The following is an 11,536-nucleotide window of genomic DNA, read 5'->3' as shown; positions in this document are numbered from 1 at the left end:
TGGCCAGCAGTTTCAGAGGGGCCACGCCACCTCTGGCCGATCCTCTGGACGCACCCCTGCCTAAAACACTGAAGAACATTTTAACCCTGATGTGGGAAACCCTGTGGGGTGATCTTAATTTCATTATATTCATTTTCATTTTACATCGATATAGTGGTAATCAAATCATTATAGCAAATAAAAGGGGAGAATCGACAGCAAGATGATTAACTTTCAGAGTTCGTTTCTGAGTTCGCGTTTTGTCCAAGACCATAACTTTGTCCCAGGTGGCTCTCCGTAGCGTGAGAGGCGTTGACAAGTAGAGAGGACTGTTGTGGTGGAAAAATAGCCTTTTACTCACGACAGCAGCCTGTATATCACATTTTATCTTCCTTATCTTTAATTTATACCATAAACGAGGGGACACCGGCGTGAAGAGTGGGACGTGGGATCAGAAGAAAGCGGTACGTGCTGCTGTCAGCTCGTCGTCTTCAGTTAGCTGTTAGCTGCTGTCTGTGTAGCCTGTCAGCTAACAGACATGAAGGTAGCAGAGGAGCTCTGTGAGGATACACAGCTTTAAGTGTGTGCTGCTTTATGTCAGATCAGGTAAAGGGTTTGGAGATAACATGGAAAGTAGGTTTTAAAGGTGCAGCGAACAGACGGTTTGCATTTGTTCCTCACTCTTCTACCTGATCAGAACTCACCTGAGGACTGATTCACCAAGAGAGTTATGAAGAAGCATGCACACATTTGATTTGAATTAAACTGAAAATACAGAAATGTAAAGACCCACAGTATAATCCTAAATAACAGCCAGTACACGATGCTCCAAATGTTTTCAATGGGTGACAAGTCAGGACTGCAGGCAGGCCAGTTCAGCACCTGAACTCTTCTACTCCAGAGCCATGCTGTTGTAATACATGCAGAATGTGGTTTTTCATTGTCTTGCTGAAATATGTGAGGTCATTGTCTGAATGGCAGCATATGTTGTTCCTAAACTTGTATATATTGTTCAGCATTAATGGAGCCTCCACAGATGTGTAAGCTACCCATGCCATGGACTCTTATGGTCCCCATACCATCAGGGATGCTGGCTTTGAAGTGTGAGCTGATAAAAGCTGGGTGGTCCCTCAGTATTCCACTTCCCTATTCTGTTAATGCAGTGATTTTAACCACAGAGTCATGTCTGTTCTTAATGCAGTGATTTCCACTACAGAGTCATGTCTGTTTTAATGCAGTGATTTCCACTACAGAGTCATGTCTGTTTTTAATGCAGTGATTTCCACTACAGAGTCATGTCTGTTCTTAATGCAGTGATTTCCACTACAGAGTCATGTCTGTTTTAATGCAGTGATTTCCACTACAGAGTCATGTCTGTTTTTAATGCAGTGATTTCCACTACAGAGTCATGTCCGTTTTTAATGCAGTGATTTCCACTACAGAGTCATGTCCGTTTTTAATGCAGTGATTTCCACTACAGAGTCATGTCTGTTTTAATGCAGTGATTTCCACTACAGTCATGTCCGTTTTTAATGCAGTGATTTCCACTACAGTCATGTCCGTTTTTAATGCAGTGATTTCCACAACAGAGTCATGTCCGTTTTTAATGCAGTGATTTCCACTACAGAGTCGTGTCTGTTTTAATGCAGTGATTTCCACAACAGAGTCATGTCTGTTTTTAATGCAGTGATTTCCACTACAGAGTCATGTCTTTTTTAATGCAGTGATTTCCACTACAGAGTCATGTCTGTTTTAATGCAGTGATTTCCACTACAGAGTCATGTCTGTTTTTAATGCAGTGATTTCCACTACAGAGTCATGTCTGCTTTTAATGTAGTGATTTCCACTATAGAGTCATGTCTGTTTTTTATTATGTACTGTAGACAATGTAATCCACTCATTCATTTCACTCTGAGGAACATTATTCTGAATCTGTTGAACTATTTGCTCACGCAGTCTCTCACACAGGGTTTCATTGAGCAACTGTGACTAAACATGAATACTCCAGGACTTTATTTTCTCCCGTGGTTACTTAGTAGATCCATGATTAATCACTGAACTGCCTCTCTCTTTCTCAGCAGTGTATGGGCGAGGTGACTCCAGTCAGACAGCATGAGCTCTAAAGGAGGCGGCACCGCTCTGACCCGCCGCAACTACAGACTGGCCTCAGACACAGACAAACCCAAAGCCACAGGTATGGATTCATTATTACAGAGTGTTTTTAACACGCTTTTCGAGTGTCCACCTTAGGCTAGCTCCAGAAATATCGGAAACCACATACACACCAATTAAAAAATGCCAAACTTTACAGCAGAAATAAACATGTTTACAGGCTGGTACAAAAAACAAGTCTGGATAGTTCATATCTCTATCAGCACACACTCTACAGGAAATTAATTTTGTCATAATGCGGCAATTTCGAATACATTAAGGTTACAACTTTTCCATTATGAGAGGCACAACTGACTTGATTGACAGGCGGGAACACTGTAGCTGTTGGCTAGGAGGCTAAAAGCCTGCCTCTTTACCTCACACTAGCTCGACAGAAGTTAGGTCACTTCAGCATTTCCAATATGGCTCCTGCCGACGATTGGTGACGTCACAGATACTACATCCATTAATTATACAGTCTATGGTTTAGACACAGGTTCAAGTTCAGATGCAGGTGTAGGCACGGGTGCAGGTAGATGAAGACTCGGACGAAGAATCTAGTGCAGATCTAGGCTCAGATGTACAAGCAGTTGCAAGCACAGGATAGGGATGCTGTTATAGATGCCTGTTCAGAAGAACACTCATGTCCACACGCAGAAGCTTACAGCAGTGAAGGTCTAGGTTGAGAAACAGGTGCAGGTGCAGTTTATGTTGCAGGTGCACATTCAGGCAGAGCCATACAGAATAACATACAGAATGAAGGTGCAAACACGGTTTAGAAGTACAAACAGTTGCAAGCACAGGTAAGCAGACTGGTGTAGATACACGTTTAGTAGAAGGTACATATGCAGACCATGGTGTTTTGACGGATCCAAAAACAGGTTAAAAAAGCTGAAATAGAAACAGGTCTAGGTTGAGAAACAAGTGCCGGCACGGGTGCAAGTTATGAGGCAGGTCCAGCAGCAGTTATGAGCTTTTGCATTTGAGATAGAGGCAGCAACAAAAGGTGGACACAGAAGCAGGGAATGGTGCAGAAGGGGATGTAGGTATGAAGCAGGTGCATGCACATGTGTGTTAAGAACGTGTAGATCTTGAGTTATGTAGATGGTGCATGTGCAGACTCAGCTGAGTTGACAGATCCAGACTCAGGTAAAAAACCTACAGATTATGGTCTAGGTTGAGGAGCAAGCTCAGAAAGAGGGGCAGCTTCTTGCGCAGATGCATAGAGGTACAGACATAGGTGTAGGCGGTAGACTCAGTCGCAAGTTCACACACATTTGATTGCAAGTTTGGAACGGGTGCAGCAGACACAGGTATGGGACGAGACGCAGTAGAATGGAGAGGTGTGTCAAACGCTCATACTCGTGTGTTTCTCTCCCTCTGTCAGGTATAGTAAACGAGAAGCTTCTGAGTGACTTCCTGCACCATGTGTTTCCTTCAACCAAACAGGGACCTGCTTTGGCCTCCCTCAGGTAACACAGCTCACCTCCTGTCTGTCTGTCTGTCTGTCTGTCTGTCTGTCTGTCTGTCTGTCTGTCTGTCTGTCTGTCTGTCTGTCTGTCTGTCTGTCTGTCTGTCTGTCTGTGAGGATGATTCCTTGAACTCTCTTGTATCAGTAAATGCTTCCTTATTGACGGGGAAGTATTTCAAGATGCACGTAAACAAGCTGCTGACTGACACCTGCTGACTCCGTGGGGTTGTTTTGTTGTGTCGCAGTCTTGAGCAACCGTAAAAATTCGCTCACAGCTGATGAAACTCAGACTGTGTGTGTGTGTGTGTGTGTGTGTGTGTGTGTGTGTGTGTGTGTGTGTGTGTGTGTGTGTGTGTGTGTGTGTGTGTGTGTGTGTGTGTGTGTGTGTGTGTGTGTACAGAATGTGTGTTGTGCCCTGACCTGGACTTGTGTTACAGAGGCCTCCTTCCTTAAGCCAGACAGATTCATGTTACTTCCAGCAACTCTATACATAGACACAAACACACACACACACACACACACACACACACACACACACACACACACACACACACACACACACACACACACACACACACACACTTTTAACCCTTCAGCCTCTGTGTGCATGGTGCACCTGCTTCTGGAGGTCATACAGCAATACCCTTGAGTTAAACTAGTCATCCTGCAGTCGGTGAAAATAACTCTGATTATGGCAAAAATCATATTATGATAACTATATATATTTTCTATGTTGATAATTATTATTTATTTCCCGGCTCTGTTAAATACTTAACTCTGATTTGTCAAAACCCCACAGCACAGGGATCTATGTCTCAGCAGCCCTTTTCTCTATCAATGATGGTTGGGGACCAAGAGCTCCTCAGGCTGCTCTCACATCTGTGCTCGCTAACTGTCATTATTTCACCGCTCTCAAGAGCAGCCTAAGACCACACTAATGTTTTTACCACAGTGTCAACAGGCAGAGGGGGAATGTGACAGACTGCTTTCTGTGGAGTGATCTGATATGACGTGTGATGAGGTTGTCTCATGCATTGCTTTTGTTGTTTAGAATGAATCTCCGCTGTTATGAGGCTTTAATGAGTCAGAAGCATTCCATTTTATTCCCCCTTGATCTGTTCCATTCCATTCCATTCTATTCCCCCTTGATCTGTTCCATTCCATTCAATTCTATTCTTTTCCCCCTTGGTCTGTTCCATTCCATTCCATTCTATTCCCCCTTGATCTGTTCCATTCCATTCTATTCTATTCTTTTCCCCCTTGGTCTGTTCCATTCCATTCTATTCTATTCCCCCTTGATCTGTTCCATTCCATTCAATTCTATTCTTTTCCCCCTTGGTCTGTTCCATTCCATTCTATTCTATTCCCCCTTGGTCTGTTCCATTCCATTCTTTTCTATTCCCCCTTGATCTGTTCCATTCCATTCAATTCTATTCTTTTCCCCCTTGGTCTGTTCCATTCCATTCTATTCTATTCCCCCTTGGTCTGTTCCATTCCATTCTATTCTATTCCCCCTTGGTCTGTTCCATTCGATTCCCCCTTGATCTATTCCATTCTATTCTCCTTTGATCTGCTCATTTTCATTCTATTCCCCCTTGATCTGTTCAATTCGGTTCTATCCCCCCTTGATCTATTCCATTCTATTCTCCTTTTATCTACTCCATTCCATTATATTCCCTCTTAATATATTCCATTCTATCCCCCCTTGATCTATTCCATTCTATTCTCCTTTTATCTACTCCATTCCATTATATTCCCTCTTAATATATTCCATTCTATCCCCACTTGATCTATTCCATTCTATTCTCCTTTTATCTACTCCATTCCATTATATTCCCTCTTAATATATTCCATTTTCATACATTCTGCCAAATAATTCTCAGACTTTTTCTCCTTTCTTTATAAAGAGTAAGTCGTAATTGAAACCAACCTCCTGCTGTTTTCACACATTTCACATTCACCAGTAAAAAAACTCAGTGTGGGTCCTACACAAAGCCACCTTAATATTTTATGTTTTTGTTCTGCCCCGTCTCTTATCCCTCGTTTCCCTCCTCCTTTGTTTGAACAGGAAGCCTCTGGGTTTCCAGGATCTTGGCGCTCACCTGGAGAATCTGTTATCTGAGGAGGAACCGACTGAGGAGAGCCGAGGTAACACATACACACAAAGAAACACACGTTTATCCAAGACACAGATAAAAACCCTAGTCCTGGTGTGTTCTGTTGATTGACTGTTTCTCTGAATCTGCAGACCAGCCTGTCGATGGTCGTCTGGGCCCTCAGCCCGTCGTCCTCGATCACACCAGTGGCTTTGAAGGACTTCTGTTTGTGGACGATGACCTGCTCGGGGTGAGATGATGTCTTTATGTTTTTGCTACGGCTGATAATGTGACACATTAATGATGTGCAGGCAGTGACAGCTTATATGTGCTAACAATGAGCTTCAACCTGTTGGCTGTATGGAAGTCTTTCCAATGGTCGAGGAGCTTTACAAGAAAATGATTGAATTCATTACTCTTAATTAGCAGCTATTCAGCACTGTGGAAGATGCAAGCTGTAAGAAATGAGTTTAAAAGCAACATATCTGATATTGAGCATCTTCAATACTTTCATCCTTTTCTTTATGAAATGGAGAAACAGGAAAGTGTTAAAAAATATTGATAAAGTTTAAAAAAAAAAATTCAACACTGTGAAGAATTAAAGATATTTTTAGATAAATGTAAAATGGAGTAGATAAAAAAAGTGATGAATAAAATGAAATGATTGATACAGTTATATTAAACAGTAAAGTATATATTATAACATGAGTAAAATAATAAATATACTAGAAAATAATTGATGAGTGCGTGTAATTCTTAAATTATTTTGCTTTACTGATGCGATTTTCTATAAACTTTCTCTCACTATTTCCTTTTTCATTAATTTAATTCTAATTAATAATTAAATATTTTATTTAATTTTTTAAAATGTATTTCTCTTAATATTTCTACATTTTAAAATGTTCTAATGCTCAATCTTTTTTTGCACATTTAACAATTTAAACATTTTGTTCTTTTTCACATTTTAGTTAACATTTTTATTATTGTATATAACTGATTAATTCATCCTCTTTACAGTTTGTCGTATCTTATTTTAATTATATGATTAATTTTATTTTAGTGTTTTACCAATCTTATTTTGAAATATTATTTTTATTCATTTTAAATTGAACTATTTTCCATTTTGACTCGAACATATTTCCACATTCTTTTCTTCATTGACTGATTTCTTCTGTTATCATATTTGTTTATAGTCATACTCCTACACTCAGTTTCATATACATATGTAACTTCTTATCCTCCAACCTCAGCCGGCTTTTATTCACATTAGTCTAGTCAAAATAACTTATCCAGCAGAGTTGCACTTGCATCACTTCTTTAAATAATAAACAATATCAAACAATGATAATAATAATAAATACCTCTCTCTTTTCCTGTGTTTATGATTTATAATTTTTTCATTCTAACAACTCAAACTTTTTTCTTGCAGGTTATTGGTCACAGCAACTTCAGCTCCATCAGAGCCACCACCTGTGTTTATAAAGGTAAATGCTCCATATGTTCTGGTCTGTCAGTGTGTGTTTTTCTTTATATCTGAGAAAGTAGTTCTTAGCTTCATGAGGACTCATTTATCTCGGGTAAAACACAAGAACATCAGTTTCTGTTTCAGGTTCATACCACTTAAATAATCCAGATTGAAGCCGCTGTGTGATTTAGAATTTACAGTGAAACTGAGACTCAACACAAGCAGAAAAGAAGGGATACTCAGAGATGTAAAGATAATCTGCAGGATCTTCTGTATGGGTACTTTTGCAGGTTTGCAGGTACCTTTGATTTTGCCTGAGGGTACTTTTCAGTGATCATAGAGCACATCCACAGTTTATTATAGATCTTATAGAGAGAACAGGCTGCTTTTGATGATCAGTCCATCGCTGTGTAAAGGTATGATCTTAAAATAAAAGCGTTTCTTTTTTCTTCTTTTTTGTGTCTGTCTGCAGGGAAGTGGGCCTACGAAGTGCTGATCTCCTCTCAGGGTCTGATGCAGATTGGCTGGTGTACGCTGAACTGTCGCTTTAACCAGGAGGTACACACATGCACGCATGCACGCAAACACACACACACACACACACACACACACACACACACACACACACACACACACACACACACACACACACGATTCAAAAACAGCCATGATTACTGCAGCTACTAACCTAGTGTTCATTTCACTTTCACACAGTGACTGACGGTCAGAGCTGAGTCAATGACTTTGTTATATTCAACATGTCTGTGTGTGTGTCGTTGTACAGAGGAACTATGTTGTGTCTTTGTTTGTGCTCAGGAGGGTGTGGGCGACACTCCTGACTCTTACGCATACGATGGAAACAGAGTGAGGAAGTGGAACGTGACCACCACTAACTACGGAAAGGTGAGGAAAAATTTTTTTTAAAAATACTGTGGTTCTTTATTGTTTATAAATATATCACTGCACCTCTTTGGCTGATGCTGTTTGTGTGTCCTCAGTCGTGGGCGGCGGGAGATATCGTCAGCTGTTTGATCGACCTGGACGAGGGAACCATCACATTCTGCCTGTGAGAAAATAAACTCTACTCTGTCTTTGAGTCAAACTTGTTAACTCAGACATCTTTGTAAATCCACTGATTGATAATTTTACTCTTACTTTCACTCTGCACGCAAATTATGAAGTGTAAGATCAGCAGCTGGTTAGCTTAGCATCCATTAACACAGGAAACGGGGAAACAGCTACCCTTCTTGCGTTCCAAGAAACAAAATCCATCTACCAGTGCCTGTAAAACTCACTGATCAACATTTTATATCTGAGTCATTGGCTTTTGTCTCGAAATAATTTAGCTTCATGGATTGATGGCATTTTTTTAGGTATAGCTAGCAGATAGCATTAAAGGAGTTTAAGCAAAGACTTCCTTTTTTGAGCCGTGAGCTGCATCGTTTACAGTCCAATTAGCAACTTGTGTGTTCAGATCTAAAAGAAAGAGAAATCAACCTCTACAGATACGTCTGCAAATTAAATTTATTTATTGATTACATCCCTCGAAGAAGTGCCCTTTATCTGTTTGTGGGGATTCTAAGCTTCACCGTAAACAGTAAGTTCCACAGAGGTTTCACTCTGGCTTCCTTCAGCTGTATGAACCTGAAACAGAAACTGATGTTTTTGTAATTAACGGGTCTTAAATTTGCTGAAATAAGAACAACATGATGCAGATTAGTCAAAAGTCAAAAGTCAAGCTTTGTCAGGTCTGTCCTCCAGAGGAGAAGAAAACTACATTTACAATGTTTGTTTGTTGAATGGAGGTCTATGAAAGAGGATTAGAGACACTGATGTTTTTTGTAGGTCTGACCTTCCATTTTTTTTCCTCAGAAATCTAAACACCTGCTGTTGCTATCCTTACATACTTTTTTCTTGATTTGTGTAAATGGGGCCACTGATGTTTTTTTTTTTTAGGTTTGACCTTTTTCACGGAATGTTAATTTATTTCCTCAGAATTCTGAGATAAAAGACAGAATTCTGGAATGCAGGAATTCTGTCTTTGATTTCAGAATTCTAGAACACCTGCTGTTCCTCTCCATACAGACTGTTTTTCCTTTATTGTAAATGGAGCCACTGATTTTTTTTAGGTCTGACTTTTTTCACAGAATGTTCTTTTTTTCTGAATTCTTAGATTAAAGACAGAATTATGGAATTTTGTCTTTAATCTCAGAATTATTGAACACCTGCTGTTGCTCTCCATACAGACTGTTTTTCTGCAGACACCAAAGCCTGCTGACACCTGTTTGGTCAATATTACTCAGACTGTCATCCCTCGTGTGTGTGTGTGTTCATGCTGTGTGTTTGTGTCCTTAGGAATGGGCAGTCTCTGGGCACCGCATTCACCAACATCAAGACGGGTCCAGGCGTGGCTTACTTTCCCGCCATCAGCCTCTCCTTTAAAGAGTCGGTGGCTTTCAACTTTGGCAGCAGACCTCTCAGATATCCTTGTTTGAGCGTTTTGTGTTTAAACATCTGAATGTGTAATGAAATAAGTGTTATGAAGAAGAAGGGTGAGGTGAAAAAAATCAGGACGAGTCCTTTGCTTCCATTTTAAAAGTTGAAACAGTCACTTCGTGTTGGTCCACGTTTTCAGTTTTTGTCCCTAACCTGAGTGTGACTCACGTATCCTGTGGATGGCTACCTGCCCCTCCAAAACCCTCCAACTGTAGACCTGATGAAAGCTCAAAAACTGCTGGGATACATCAAGAACGTCCTCTCCACCTCCATCGACACACAGGTAGAAACATCCTGGTTTACAGACGCCCTCCTGATTTTTTTCTCTGTGTAATATTCGGAGATGAAGTCAATTTAAACAGCCCCCTGTTGAGTTTTGGGTCCTGGTTTTGAGAAGCTGTGGTGTGTGTCCTTGCTGCAGGAGGAGAGGCTGGTGGAGAAAGACTTCGGGTTGTGGAGCCTTCATGGAGATCCAACGGTCCTCGTCACGCTGGCTCACATCTTTAACCACTTTGCCCCACTCATGGTGACAAAACTCTCTCTGTCTGAGTTCAAACTGTGACAGTGAAAGTGTGTCCTGTCATTAAGTTCAGTGTGTGTGTGTGTGTGTGTGTGTGTGTTTGTTCGTTCTGTGTGTGTCTGCAGTGTAAGGTGTACCTGGTGGAGGACGTGCTGATGAACTTCCTGTTGGGGATTCTGGAGGGAGGAGGTTCAGTGGATGAACACCCGCTTATCCAGCAGCTCCTGGATCTGTTCTGGCTACTGATGGAGGTAAGGCTACACACACACACACACACACACACACACACACACACACACACACACACACTGACTGCATCTGCCTGTCTCTCCATTTCTGAAGGACTATGAGGTGAACGAGTGTCTGAAGCAGCTGATGATGTCTCTGCTGAGGGCTTACCGTTTCTCCCCCATCATCCCAGACCTAGGCTTCCAGGTAAGACCTGTACAGGAGAGTCCTGGTCCTGATCCTGGTCCTTGACTTGTCGTCTTACTTTTGCCCTTTTATATATTTGTCCTTTTAGAGGATCTCAGAGATGCAGAATTGAAACGTAAAGCATGGAGTTGTCAGTGAATTAGTTAATGTTTTTCTTCTAAATCTTGTCCTTCTCACCTGTCAGTTTTGGGGATTCCTTGAATGAGACCTGTTATTCTAATTTTCACCTTTCATTACGTCAGTCTGGGACACCTGTAGAGCACATCCGCATGATTTAAATGTGAAAAAAAAAATCCTCATTTGTCTTAAACATGCGTCCGTGAAAACCCTTGTTTCTCTCTTTTCCACATTAGCCTGAAACACTTCCTTTGGTTGCTTTTCCAGAGATATGAAGTCAGACGCAGCTGGTGGTTTTTACTTTTCACACATCATGAAACGATCTAAAAGTTTTACCAACACAGAAAACGTCTAATGGCAAGCAGTTAGCTCCCTATTATAGCTATTAGCAGTCAGCTGTTGTTACTTTACCTGCTGTTATGTTACCTTCGGCTTGTGGTTCGAGCCGCAATGGAAGCTCTTTAAAGATGAACAGCTCCAGTTTTAATTCACAGCTGAGACTCAAACCCAGCCCGTTTTGTTTTTTTGTTTATAAAGGACTCATCAGCTACTTAATGACTGTCGTCCTGAAAATTAAGCTGTGTTCTGGCCCCTTCCTCTTCGAGAAGAGAAAATATCTGCAACTTTCCTCCCAACCAAAAACACACTTACGAGAAACTTTCTGAGACATACTGAAGCAAAAAAGTGCAGAGCTGAGGAAAAAGACAGGCGCTGGTGGGCGTGTCCTCCATCGTTGTACTTATACAATGGCATAGTCTGACGACAGGTTTAGGCCAAGTCTCATGAATGTGTCGAAACGCGCTGTT

The 11,536-nt window shown here is 41.1% G+C and overlaps 1 protein-coding gene across 3 annotated transcripts in view; it reads left to right on the top strand.

Moving 5' to 3' along the window:
• The first annotated feature begins 257 nt into the window (after positions 1–257).
• The window catches only part of LOC117819030 (E3 ubiquitin-protein ligase RNF123), a 152,814-nt gene continuing 141,535 nt past the window's right edge, over positions 258–11,536 (top strand). The window contains exons 1-14 of one of the 3 annotated variants that reach the window (XM_034692239.1): positions 258–443; positions 2,061–2,173; positions 3,518–3,602; positions 5,670–5,749; positions 5,850–5,947; positions 7,127–7,181; positions 7,635–7,720; positions 7,979–8,065; positions 8,161–8,228; positions 9,518–9,643; positions 9,827–9,941; positions 10,080–10,184; positions 10,304–10,429; positions 10,521–10,613. In XM_034692239.1, coding sequence (XP_034548130.1) covers positions 2,092–2,173; positions 3,518–3,602; positions 5,670–5,749; positions 5,850–5,947; positions 7,127–7,181; positions 7,635–7,720; positions 7,979–8,065; positions 8,161–8,228; positions 9,518–9,643; positions 9,827–9,941; positions 10,080–10,184; positions 10,304–10,429; positions 10,521–10,613 — 1,206 coding nt within the window. In that variant the 5' untranslated portion in view covers positions 258–443; positions 2,061–2,091. Of the gene's footprint in view, positions 444–494; positions 586–2,057; positions 2,174–3,517; positions 3,603–5,669; positions 5,750–5,849; positions 5,948–7,126; positions 7,182–7,634; positions 7,721–7,978; positions 8,066–8,160; positions 8,229–9,517; positions 9,644–9,826; positions 9,942–10,079; positions 10,185–10,303; positions 10,430–10,520; positions 10,614–11,536 lie in introns of those variants that run through there. The other 2 variants (XM_034692231.1, XM_034692243.1) reach the window with 2 other exon arrangements.

The sequence above is a fragment of the Notolabrus celidotus genome, chromosome 1 (genome assembly GCF_009762535.1).
Source record: "Notolabrus celidotus isolate fNotCel1 chromosome 1, fNotCel1.pri, whole genome shotgun sequence".
Lineage (NCBI taxonomy): Eukaryota > Metazoa > Chordata > Actinopteri > Labriformes > Labridae > Notolabrus > Notolabrus celidotus.
Note: the sequence above shows the minus strand (reverse complement) of the source record. Positions and strands in the feature narration are given on the sequence as shown.